The sequence below is a fragment of the Ailuropoda melanoleuca genome, chromosome 5, assembly GCF_002007445.2.
Source record: "Ailuropoda melanoleuca isolate Jingjing chromosome 5, ASM200744v2, whole genome shotgun sequence".
NCBI lineage: Eukaryota > Metazoa > Chordata > Mammalia > Carnivora > Ursidae > Ailuropoda > Ailuropoda melanoleuca.
Window position 1 is genome coordinate 42,877,127 of NC_048222.1, and position 13,905 is coordinate 42,891,031.

At 39.4% G+C, this 13,905-nt stretch overlaps 1 protein-coding gene across 4 annotated transcripts in view; it reads right to left on the reverse strand.

Moving 5' to 3' along the window:
- The window catches only part of ZNF609 (zinc finger protein 609), a 192,903-nt gene that overhangs the window by 66,893 nt on the left and 112,105 nt on the right, over window positions 1-13,905 (reverse strand). For all 4 annotated transcript variants that reach the window (XM_034660832.1, XM_034660830.1, XM_034660831.1 and 1 more), the window contains exon 2: window positions 1,336-1,561. In XM_034660832.1, the coding sequence (XP_034516723.1) occupies window positions 1,336-1,561 (226 nt within the window). The remainder of the gene's footprint in view (window positions 1-1,335; window positions 1,562-13,905) is intronic.

The window sequence follows — 13,905 nt, forward strand, 5'->3', positions numbered from 1 at the left end:
CACACCCAGAATCAACCTCTAGGGTCAACTTCTTTCTCCATTGTCTCTGCATTGGTTTCTAACACAACAGGATTTTTAAAAAAAATTTTATTTATTTTTTTGCATTATGGTCTCAGGCACACAATAAAACCTCATCAGCAATGTTATTCTGAAAGCTGAAGCTTTACTATATTGCTGTTTAACAATGAGAAAGCTAAAAACACAGAATTCTTAACATGTATCACCTCAATGCCTACTGCATGGTAGACTTTAAATAAATACTGAATCACAACAAAACATTCAGAGGAACAGACTTTGATTTGAATGACCACAATGAAACGCCTGAATTTCCATGGGCAAACTGACAAAATAGCTTATGATAATTAGAGATAATGAGCTGTGTTCCTCTGGGCCTCTAAACTCCAGAGTGGGGATGCTTTGAAAGTCTGGTTACTGATGCAGAGACCTGATGGGACCCTGAGGCCCAGCCTCTCTAAACCACACATACTTTAACAAGAACTTGGATTCTCCATAAAAAGAATGTATATGCTGCAATCGAATTGCCACAGATGGTACCAAGGGATCAGAAATACCTGGTTAAGTCCCTTTACACCCCTATTTTTTCAGGTTTATGAACTTCCAAAATAGAAGAGATTCTGTTCTCAGGGGCAAATGCAACGTACAAGAAGTCTGGATGGTAGCCTCGGGCAGAAGCACCCTACAGTGAGCCAACTGCTTAGTGGATGCCTGAGAACAAGACCATGTAAACATTTCCCCTGTTGCCTAGGCCTATAAAATCTGTACTAAGTGACAGATGCATGAAGTGGCGTGGGTGGTTGGGCAATGAGGCAACCAGTGGGAAGGAGCTGGCTGCACCTCCAGGTGTTAAAAAAGGCAAGAGTTGCATATTCAATGAGCCAACACTAAGTCAATTTAAGAGTGACTGTTTTCCATTTCCTTGACTCCCACAGCTGTCCTTTCATTACTTTTTTCTCTTCAGGTCTGACCCAAAAGTTCATTTACATTCAAATTCTCCCATATAAAATGATAAAGAGGAATATGGAGAGTATAGACACAGCTTTAATTACCTGGCTAGCACTTACCAAACAACTGCTTAAATACCAGGGTCAACATTGTTGAATGATATGAAGGGGAGATAATTAATTTTAACAAGTGGCAATCTCGAGAAGCTGGGCGATTTTACTAAGAAGTTTGCTGCGATCCTCTGGATAGGTATCACAAGCAGACTATGGTCACTTGAGACTCCTAATAAATACTTGGTGTTATTTACAACGATAAGCCCATGTTGGCAGAAGCAGGTTGAGAAGGGATGGGACAGTCACGCATAGCACTTACCATCTTCTGTTTCCTGCCACACAATGCCCTCGAGGTTGACGCTTGTCCCAGGTTCACAGGGGCCCAGGCACTCAGGCTCTGTAGCTAGAGCCACATCACATGTGTTGACCCCAACTGATCGGGTACGAACCATGATCTGCTCACAGGGGGATGAGATGTCATTACTGACCACTGGTACCAAAAGGTGCAGTGGCAGCACCGCTGGTGTAGAGACAGGGGACTCCATCTGTGAGGGAAGAAAAGGAGTAGCTGAGTTGCAGAGAGAACATTTAGAGGAAATACCTTCTCTATATTTAATCTAGTCTTACATTCTTTCCTGCCAGTGTGGAAGGCTCTAAAATATAAGACTTTGGTCCTTCCTTTCAGGTTCCAGCTCGTGATGCCACTACAAATCTAGTGGTTTATATGAGGGCACCCTGTGGTAGGAGAAGCTCTATTTCTTATTAATGATCTTCCTTAACTAAAAGTGTATTTCAAAATACTGTCTCGAAACTGTGCTTAACTAAAAGTATATTTAAAAATACTGTCTCGAAGAAAGAGAAATTAAGGAGTTGATCCCATTTACAATTGCACCCAAAACCATAAGATACCTAGGAATAAATCTAACCAAGAGACAAAGGAGCTGTACTCAGAAAACTATAGAATACTCATAAAGAAATTAAGACACAAAGAAATGGAAAAATGTTCCATGCACATGGATTGGAAGAACAAATACTGCAAAAATGTCTATGCTACCTAGAGCAATCTACACATTTAACGCAATCCCTATCAAAATACTATCAACTTTATTTTCACAGAAATGGAACAAATAATCCTAAAATCTGTATGGAACCAGAAAAGACCCCGAATAGCCAGAGGAATGTTGAAAAAGAAAACCAAACCTGGTGGCATCACAATTCCGGACTTCAACCTCTATTACAAAGCTGTAATCATCAAGAGAGTATGGTACTGGCACAAAAACAGACACATAGATCAATGGAACAGAATAAAGAACTCAGAAATGGACTCTCAACTCTATGGTCAACTAATCTTCGACAAAGCAGGAAAGAATATCCAACGGTAAAAAGTCTCTTCAACAAATGGTGTTGGAAAAATTGGACAGCCACATGCAGAAGAATGAAACTGGACTGTTTCCTAACACCATACACAAAAACAGACTCAAAATGGATGAAAGACCTGAATGTGAGACAGGAATCCATCAAAATCCTTGAGGAGAACACAGGCAGCAACCTCTTTGACCTCGGTCGCAGCAACTCCTTCCTGGATACATCGCCAAAGGCAAGGGAAAGCAAAGGCAAAAATGAACTACTGGGACTTCATAAAGATAAAAAGCTTTTGCACAGCAAAGGAAACAGTCAACAAAAGCAAAAGACAACTGACAGAATGGGAGAAGATATTGCAAATGACATATCAGATAAAGGGCTAGTATCCAAAATCTATAAAGAACTTATCAAACTCAACACCCAAGGAACAAATAATCCAATCAAGAAATGGGCAAAAGACAGGAACAGACATTTCTGCAAAGAAGACATAAAGATGGCCAATAGACACATGAAGAAGTGCTCAACATCACTCGGCATCAGGGGAATACAAATCAAAACCACAATGAGATGCCACCTCACACCAGTCAGAATGGCTAAAATTAACAAGTCAGGAAACAACAGATGTTGGCGAGAATACGGAGAAAGCGGAACCCTCCTACACTGTTGGTGGGAATGCAAGCTGGTGCAGCCACTCTGGAAAACAGTATGGAGGTTCCTTAAAAAGTTGAAAATAGAGCTACCCTATAACCCAGCAATTGCACAACTGGGTATTTAACCCAAGGATACAAAAGTAGTGATCTGAAGGGGCCCCTGCACCCCAATGTTTATAGCAGCAATGTCCACAATAGCCAAACTATGGAAAGAGCCGAGATGTCCATCGACAGAAGAATGGATAAAGAAGATGTGATGTACACACACAAACACACACACACGAATATTATGCAGCCATCAAAATGAAATCTTACCATTTGCAATGACATGGGTACTAGACATAATACTAGAGGGTATTATGCTAAGTGAAATAAGTTAATTGGAGAAAGACAATTATCATATGATCTCACTGATATGTGGAATTTGAGAAACAAGGCAGAGGATCATAGGGGAAGGGAGGAAAAAATGAAACAAGAAGAAACCAGAGGGAGACAAACACATAAGAGACTCTTAATCTCAGGAAACAAACTGAGAATTGCTGGAATAGAGGGCGTTGGGAGGGATGGGGTGGCTGGGTGATGGACATTCGGGAGGGTATGTGTTGTGGTGAGTTCTGTGCATTGTGTAAGACTGATGAATCACAGACCTGTACCCCTGGAACAAATAATACATTATATGTTAATAATAAAAAGAAAAGAAAAGTTAAAAAAAATCCTGTCTCATTTAAAAATCTCTAGTGATAGAGAACCAGGTCCAGATTTCAACAGTATTAAAGCAAACAGACTGATGAAAAGAAAAGCCTTCTAAGGCATGTTCTACTGCCACCACTGTGTTTCCCACTAATCTATCATTTGACAAATAATACATGTATAACATCCAAGAATATGGATAGCTATAAAGAAGGGGAGAAAGTATCCAGATCCTAGAAATGTCACTTCAAGAAGACTAGAGCTTTAATTCATCTTTAGCTAAAAGGACATCTACTTAAAAGTTACAGGAGGGCTCAGAGCAACCTGATAGGGGTTTCTAACCCTTAGAGATTACAACAGCTACCGGTTAATTAGAATAGCATTTTGGAGCATGAATCCAACATCAAATTAACTTTAAGAAACAGCAGGTGCTGTTACTATCTAGAAGCCAACTCATGGCAGTCTGCAGATGAAGTTGATTACACACACAGAGACAGAAATAGGTGAACACAAGAACCAGCAATCTACCTCTAAAACTAGAACCTCTCACAAGAATGCAATTACCTAGAAACCAAAAATTCAACATATCCAGAATTAAAAATTGTAATAAAGAGGGTAATAATACCTTAACTCTTTGAATCCTAGCATTTATCAGACTGATGAAAGTACTGAGTCTACAGTGCCCAGATCCTAACTGAACAGTGTCCTGCATATGCAAAAGCACTCAATTCACACACTGACTAGTCTTCCCTGAAGATTAAGTATGATACCAATCAACAGACCCAGAAAATGAGAGTCAAGGACAGTGACTTTCTTCTCCTTGTGAAAGACTTTTTATTTTTTTATTTTTTATTATTTTTTTTAAAGATTTTATTTATTTGACAGAGATAGAGACAGCCAGCGAGAGAGGGAACACAAGCAGGGGGAGTGGGAGAGGAAGAAACAGGCTCATAGCGGAGGAGCCTGATGTGGGCCTCGATCCCACAACAACGGGATCACACCCTGAGCCGAAGGCAGACGCTTAACCGCTGTGCCACCCAGGCGCCCCTGTGAAAGACTTTTTAAAAAGATTTATTTATTTTGAGAGAGCGTGAGCAAGCACAAGTGAGTGGGGGAGGGGCAGAGGGAAAAATTCTCAAGTAGACTCCCCCCTCACCAAGCCCAGAGCCCTACCCCGAGATCATGACCTAAACTGAAATCAAGAGTCAAACACTCAACTGACTGAGATACCCAGGTGCCCCACAAAAGATTTTTTTAGTCCAGTTTGAATGTATTCCTTCAATGGACCTACATCCAGAGAGCCACATATGCACCCATAATCCAAGCTGCTGGACAGTTCTCCAACAGAACTCTGGTTTTACTGAATGACCACCGCTCAACCTATAATCCACCCCCCTCCTCTTAACACATACATTCCCCCGCTCTGTCACACACACTCCTGGTCTCAGATACTACTCTAGAAGCTGAGATCTGGGTATTGCCTCTACTCAACTCAGTTAGCTCTCACTTCTTGGCTTAGAAGTCACTGCTATTTGTGAATCATCACTGTCAGAGTCCACTGAATGCTAGAACACGGATTCTGATGAATTCTGGTCCCTGAGAGGCTGCCAAAACATTATCCTTACCTGCTTGTTGTCACGCACCCACCTTCCCCTGCTCCCCCAACCCTGTACTTCTCTAACTCCACCTCTTTCATAAAATGAAAGTCAAAGCCTGTATAATGAATTTTCTGCATCAGGGTCAATGCCAAAAGGCATCTTTGCTTTCTTTTTGCACTTCTGAAAATCAGGCATTGATCATTTAATTTGGCAACCTTCTTGGGATGTGGTAATCCCTGAAACACCTGTAAAATTTCTATGCACAAATTTGAAGGTAAAAACACAGAAAAAGTAAGCTCAACTCTCTACTACCCCTGTGTATGGCTGGAATCTGGGTCTAACCATCAAGCCCTTTCAGGAATGCTTCAAGAAGGTAGCTCATAACTCTTTATTTATTTTTTTTTAAGATTTTATTTATTTATTCTACAGAGATAGAGACAGCCAGCGAGAGAGGGAACACAAGCAGGGGGAGTGGGAGAGGAAGAAGCAGGCTCATAGCGGAGGAGCCTGATGTGGGGCTCGATCCCATAACGCTGGGATCACGCCCTGAGCCGAAGGCAGACGCCTAACCGCTGTGCCACCCAGGCGCCCCAGCTCATAACTCTTTAGAAAGAAAATTTCCTGGAGATTTTACCCTCAAGAATTACTAAAAAAAAATATTAGAGACAGAGTACACAGATCATCTTTACCCTAGGCCTCATGTCTGTTTTTCTTTTTTTTTTTCTCCTGGGGAAGAACTGAGACAAAAACAATTTCATAGTCAGTATGTGCATTTCCTTTGCTTGTAGTTTGTTGTCTTTTCTATATCATCCTTCTCCTAGCAAGAGAAATTCCTGCAAGGTCCTCTTTCTTGGACACAGATTAGCCTGAATCTTTTAGGTCACTCCTCTGAACTTTCTGACTGTCTTGCTTAAGCATGTCCTGTTGTTAATCTGTTCCATCACTGAGGTAGCAATCCTAAACACAGAAGGAGGTAAGTCCCCAGGGAGTCTCACACACACACACACACACACACACACACACACTCTCTCTCTCTCTCTCTCTCTCTCTCTCTCTCTCTCTCTCTCTCTCTTTTTCTCTCTCTCTCAGCCATCAAGGGCAGCTGTATTCTAGAAGTGGTTTCATTTCCTGCTAGGTTATTCAGTGCCTCTGGGAGGCCAAGAAGAAGGGAAGTGTTACTACTAACACTGTAAATAAAGCCAAGCCCCCAGTTCCGTACTGACAGATCCAGAAAACATCTAAGATGTAAGTAGGAGACACCCTTGTTGCATTCAGTTTGCCAGATTAAACCCTGCTACAGAATACATGTAGAGAAGGGACTTAGCAGAAATGATTAGTTAGAAAAACAGAATATACAAAGAGCCGATTAACATGTATATGCACCAAACTACTCTTACTAATCAGAGGTACTAAGTACAATTCAGATCTCTGTGTGAAGATGAATTTATTTAGTCAGTTAGTTAATTAAAAGAGATTTTGGTGGGTAGGAAGAAGTAAAGAAATCCACCTATGGTTTGGAACTATTCAGTTTCCTACTTTGCAACAGAAATCAGAGGAGAAATCACAGAGCAGCACAATAATGTTTAATTACAGCTCTTGCTCTGCTAATTACCGTTTGGTCACATCTATAATCTACATTAAGCCATAGCGCATAATAAGCAGCTCTGTGATATTCATCTAATAACCTAGGTGGCTTTATGGGATTTCATATTCTACTATTCACTGGAACAAGCACAGCTTCATTTACCACTCTCCAGGAGAGGATAAAAATCAGAAAAGGACTTACTTTGCCACCTTTCCCATATACCTAGGATACAAGGAGCAGGAATTGTCAGGAGACTGGAGCCAGCAGGGAAAATCGAGTAACAGGCATATAAAAAGTTAAGGTCATTAAATACCTTAACAGCTACAACAACAATAAAAGCCGGGCCAATTCTCCACCTCTGAAATGCTAAAGTGCTGGTGGGGGTGGGGGGGGGGCGGCTCCTGGGACTCAGTGAATGGGGAGATAAACAACAAAACAAAAGAAAAACCTGAAAAGAGAGAATTTAAAGATGGAAATATCTTAAGTTTCCCAACAGTCATGCCCTTTATCTTTTAATGATACTTCTTTTCAATTCACCTTTAGATATTACTCTTAATAGCACCTATTAGAGATCTAAGTGCTGATAGGCAGGTGATGCAGAAATGAGAACTGGAAAGAATAAAGAAAGGCCAGAGCCATTAATCTCCCCTCAAGAAGTAATTATACACTGACTTCAGCTGCCTCCCACACATGAGAGGAACTGATGGTACAAAAATTTCAAGGCTGCAACATAATTTCGGGGGTAGAAAATACAGCAAAGAAATATTTGGGACAGATCTTTCCCCCTGCCCTTCACAAATATGAGTCTGATACCTTCACCTTCACAATCAAAAGGCAGAGAGAAAGATGGTTCCACTGATACCCGCGGTAACTCTAAGAAACTCCCTTTATCCAAGACTGAAAGATAATTGGAGATAATGGTTAATAAATGTTCAGATTTATCCAGAATGATTGAATAAGATTATATGGAAAGTAGAATGTCATCAAATATACTGAATACTATGTTAATAATATGTTCTCTTTGGTAATTCCAAAGGTCCTTCAAGATTTTATAGTGACTCAGCATCAGCAATACAAACAATAATATAGATTCCTGATTCATGGATAAACATCTAAGTACTCCCCTAAAAAACTTGGTTTACAACATTTTTATTGTGGTTTTGTTTTGTTTTTGGGAGAGCACGCAAATGTGGGGGAGAGGGAGAGAATCTTGAACAGGCTCCACACCCAGCATGGAGCCCAACATGGGGCTCAATCTCAAGACCCTGAGATCATGCCTGAGTGGAAATCAAGAATCCAATGCTTAACCAACTGAGCTACTCAGGTGCCCCTATGGTGGGTTATTAAAAAGAACTGGTATTTTTAAAATTCCACTTATCAGATTTATTTTTTTTAGATAGTATGGTGGGGAGGGGCAGAGGGAGAGGATCCCAAGCAGACTGCATGGTGAGCAGGGAGCCTGACAGGGCAATGGGGGCGGAGGGGCGCTTGATCCCATGACTGCAAGATCATGACCTGAGATGAAATCAAGAGTCAGATGCTCAACTGCTGAGCCACCCAGGCAACCCCTATTTATCAATTTATTATGTTATTTGTCTCTCAAATTAAAATACAGAGAAAAAAAATCCTCAGCTATTTGAACTGCCTCCTGTTGACTGACACTTTGAGATAAAATAAATTTACTGTATTTTTTTAATAATTAAAAGATTATCTCTGCTTATCCTGGAAGATCAGTAACTGCTTATTTGCAAGAGCCTAGAAGGTAGAAATCACAAAGTAACTGAGGACGGAAAGAGAAATCTGAATTCCTCCTTTCCACAAAGCTCTTAATAGAATATAATAGAACATTCCAAGTAAATCACAAAACAACACAACATTTAAAAATTAGTGAAGGAGGAAATCATCTCCTTTCAAACACTCTTTGACCCAGACTGTTGGAAGGAAGAAGGAAAAAGAAAGCATAGACTGCGGGTCTGCTGAGCTTCCAGATTTCACTTGAGCTTGCTTTGAAAAAGAATTTGATTGTAGGGGCGCCTGGGTGGCTCAGTCGTTAAGTGTCTGCCTTCGGCTCAGGGCGTGATCCCGGCGTTCTAGGATCAAGCCCCACGTCAGGCTCTTCGCTAGGAGCCTGCTTCTTCCTCTCCCGCTCCCTCTGCTTGTGTTCCCTCTCTCACTGGCTGTCTCTCTCTCTGTCGAATGAATAAATAAAATCTTTAAAAAAAAAAAAAAGAATTTGACTGTAACTCTGGTTAATTTCCAAGACATCTTGTAGCAGAAGGCAAGGAGGGAAAAGTGAAGAAGAGTGAAGAAAGACAAGGTAGCTGGCACCACAACCAGTTCTTTGAAGCTGCATATTCTGCTATTCACAGACAACTTAGTTTAGCACTCAATTTTAACCAATCAGCCTGGCCGAGGTCAGCAGTGAAGGCTGCTCCAGTTTGTACTAGAAAATGCAAGTGCAAGTGAACATATAATTTGAAGACTGCAAGACTAGCCATAGGGAGGTCTCCTGCAATGATCCCTATAGAATCTCAGGCTCAAACCCAAAAGACCTCTTCTGGTAAAGAAGACATAGCAGATTGAATGACCCTAAAATTCAAGCCTAACTTCCCAGTGTGTGGGAATGGATATATTATGCTGGAAATTTAACAAAGGAAGAAAATCTCATAAATGAAATCAATGCATAACACAAATCACATGGCAGTGTCCATTACAGTGGCAAAGGTTTTTTGTTGAGAGAAGCATCTATTCTGCTCTTCTAAGTCTTCTCACAGCATAATCTTATGCCTGCCTGCTTGAAATTCACCACATTTTTCCTTCAGCAAAGCTATTAACTTTGCAGCTGATGAGTGATGATAGGGACCTAAGTACTACCTCTATTTCTTTTTCTTCCACAGAAGGTTGATGATCCCTCCCATTCCTGTATTGTTCCAAGGGAAGCACTAGAATTAGCTTTTCAAGAATAAAGAATGAGAAAAATTCATTCTTTGGCTGCAACTACTTCCTCTCCTAAACACAATTCTTCCTTCCTTTCTCATTTCCTTAAAAGTCAGGGCTGGAGCTTGTCATCTTTACTCCATTCTCTAACCCCATAGGATATAAAAACAAACAAGAAAATAAACAAAAAATAAGGGGCGCCTGGGTGGTTCAGATGGTTGAGTGTCTGCCTTCAGCTCAGGTCATGATGTCTGGGTCTTGGAATCGAGCCCCACGTCAGGGTGCCTGCTCAGCGGAGAGATTGCTTCTCCCTCTCCTGCTGCCTCTCCCCACTGCTCGTGCTCTGTCTCAAATGAATACATAAAATCTTAAAACAAAACTAAACAAACAAAAATAACCCACAGACAAAATAAGGTGAATACAACAGAAAGCTAAAGTCTTTTTTTCTGAATCATTCAGAATCACAGATGTCAGCAGAAAAGTCTTAATTTGGATGGACCAAATTGTACTAAAGAACCTATCATCATTCATAGTGATGGTCCTATGAGAAAACATGAGAATTCTAAATTAAGACATCACAAACCACATCTTGTGCTCTAGTAGCTTGGGAAGGAGAAATGGGAATGATTCTCCCTGCTTCAAGTCAGCTGTTCTTAAACATTTGGTCTTGGGAAACCTTTATAGTCTTAAAAATAGAGAACCTTACAGAGCTTTTATTTATGTAGGCTTTATCAACTAGCATTTACTGTATTAGAAATTAGAAGTGAAAGATTCTAATATGTACTAATTAACTTATTTAAAACAGCTAATGATTGAGGGCTGCCTGGGTGGCTCAGTGGGGAGCTGGCTTGAGATTCTTTTTCCCTCCCTCTCTGCTCCTCCCCCTGGCTTGTGCGCTCTCTCAAATAAATAAATAAATAAATAAATAAATAAAATCTAAAAAAAAAAAGGAATCACCAATGACTTTGAAATGACAAAATTAGAGACACACAGATGTGTTCTGGTGGGAGGTAGAGGGTAAGAGTACCGTTAGAAAGGGCAACACAAGGGATCCTTATAGCAATGGAGAGGTACTGTATTTTGGCTGTGTGGTAAACAAACCAAGCCTACACATGTGATCGAATCGCACAGAATTAAATACACACACACACACACAGAGAAACATACACAAGTGAGCACAAGTAAAATGGGAGAAATCTTAACAAGATAGGTGGATGGCATTGATGTCAATATTCCCTTTGCAATACTGTACTGTAGCTCTGCAAGGTGTTACCATTAGGGGAAACTAGGTAAAGGGTACATGAGATCTCTCTGAATTATTTATTACAACTGTTAATTATCTCAAAATAAAAAGATTAACAAAAAATTGAAGACCCAACGAGCTCTGATGTGGAATATATGTACTGATATTCACTATACTAGAACTTAAAAAGAAAAAAATGGATATGCATTAACTTGCTTAAAATGAAACTTAAAAACTTATTATGTACAAAAGTATGTAATATTTTAAATAAAAATAGCTATAATTTTTCAAAAGAAAGGGAAAAAAGAGCAGTGGCATTTACATTTTGTAAATCTCTTCAATGGCTGATTTAATAGAAGACTGCTAGATTTTTTTTTTTTTAAAGATTTTATTTATTTATTTGACAGAGACAGCCAGCGAGAGAGGGAACACAAGCAGGGGGAGTGGGAGAGGAAGAAGCAGGCTCCTAGCGGAGGAGCCTGATGTGGGGCTCGATCCCAGAACGCTGGGATCACGCCCTGAGCCGAAGGCAGATGCTTAACGACTGTGCCACCCAGGCGCCACAAGACTGCTAGATTATTATGTCTGTTTCTGCATTCAATCTGTTGGTGAAATGTGTTGAACTATATAAAGAAAACTGGCCTCACACAGATTTTATATAGTATTCTTTTCAAATAATTGTGGCTATTCTCTGATATGACACCAAAACTGAACAAATGATAGTTCTTAAAGGTTAGTGGCAATGTGGAATCTGAAAGTATATCGATGAATTTTTTTGTACTCTGTTACATTATAATCCATTGGTCTGTCTAGTACTTTGAATGCTTCTTCTACCCATGCATGATTTTTAACATATATTAATCATTTGGAAAATACTGGTTCACTGAGTTGTACAGCTCTTTCAAATACTGACACATTCCATTAATATACAAAAGTCATATTTGCGGATATTGCCTCTGAGCTCATCAGAAAATCCTTTATGTATTGGCAGGCTGTCAAACTAATGGGGGGGGGGACACAAATTTTCTAAAATTACAATGTTTGCTTGAAAGGTCATATTTTATCATTAATAACAAATAGTGTCGATTGTTTTCCTTGGAGTCACAGGCTCATTTCATTTACTTTTAAGAAAATGTCTGCCAAATACCCAACTCTGAATACCTATACTTTTAGTGGTACTTTCAAGTAAAAATGACATTCCATATAAAAAAAACTGGCAAGGTCAACTTGCAACTTAGTTGCAAAAGTGCCTTACCTAGAGAAAAATACCATACTTTGGCATGCAGCAGAAATACTTTATGTGTACGTACCATTTTGTCACATAGAATATAAAATGACATGTACTCAAAAGGTGAGATTTTAATATATATATAAAGATAAACTGGCTTTTTAAAGACAGCTTTTTTCAACATTTTGACTCCTTCACTCGTTTCTCCCACCCCTATTCCCTGCTTCTGGCAACTGCTAATTTCTGTTTTGAGCTTCTTTTAAAAAAGATTCCACATATAAGAGAGATCATGTGGTGTTTGTCTTTCTTTGTCTGACTTATTTCACTTAGCACAAGGCCCTTGAGGTCCATTCACGTGGTCACAGATGGCAAGATTTCCCCCACTTTTTTTTTAAAGGCTGATTTTTTGTTTTTTATTTAAGTATAGTTGACATAGGAAAATGGTAAGATTTAATTTTTTTTGTGGCCAAATAATATTCCACTGTATATATACACCATGTCTTCTTTATCCATTCCCCCACTGATGGACTCTTAGGTTGTTTCCTTATCTTGGCCACTGTAAGTAACGCTGCAGTAAACATGGGGGTACTTATAACTTTCATGATTTTATTTTCTTCAGATAAATACCTAGATTAAAACTGCTGGATCATATTGTAGTTCTATTTTTACTTTTTTGAGGAACTTCCATATATTTTTCATAGTGGCTGCACCAATCTATTTTCCCACCAACAGTGAACTTTTTTCCACTTCCTAACCAGTATTTGTTATTTCTTGTCATTTTGGTAATAGCCATTCTCACAGGTGTGAAGTGATAAGTTCACTGTAGGTTTTGATTTGTATTTCCCTGATTAATGATGCTGAACACCTTTATACACACACACACACACACGTTGCCCATCTGTATGTCTTCTTTGAAAAAATGTCTATTTAGATCTTCTGCCCAGTTTTTAAGAGGATTCTTTCTGTCTCTTTTTCTTTCCTTCCTTCCTTTTTTTTTGCTATTGAGTTGTATGAATTCTTCTTACATTTTAGATATTAGCCTCTTATCAGATATATATGCTTTGTAAATATTTTCTCCTATTCAACAGGTTGTCTTTCATTTTGTTGATAGTTTCCTTTGCTGTCTAGTTTTTTTATTTAATGTCATTCTACTTGTTTATTTTTCCTTATGTTGCTTTTGCTTTTGGTGTCAGATTTAAAAAAAATCATTGCCAAGACTTACGTCAAAGAGTTTACTGCCTATGTTGTCATCTAGGAGTTTTAAGGTTTCAGGTTTTACATTCAAGTCTTAAATCCATTTGGGGTTAATTTTTGTGAATGTTGTAAGATGGTGTTCAAGTTTCATTCTTTTACAAATGGCTGTCCAATCTTCCCAACACCATTTACTGAAGAGACTGTTCTTTCCCCATTGTATGTTCTTGGCTCCTTTGTCATAAATTAATTGACCGTACATGCTTGGGTTTATATCGGGGCTCTCTATTCTGTTCCCTGTTCCAATGATCTATTGTTTCTACGGCAATACCATTCTGTTTTAATTACTGTAGCTTTTTAATGGCGTTTAAAATCAGGGAGCATGATGCCTCCAGCTTTGTTCCT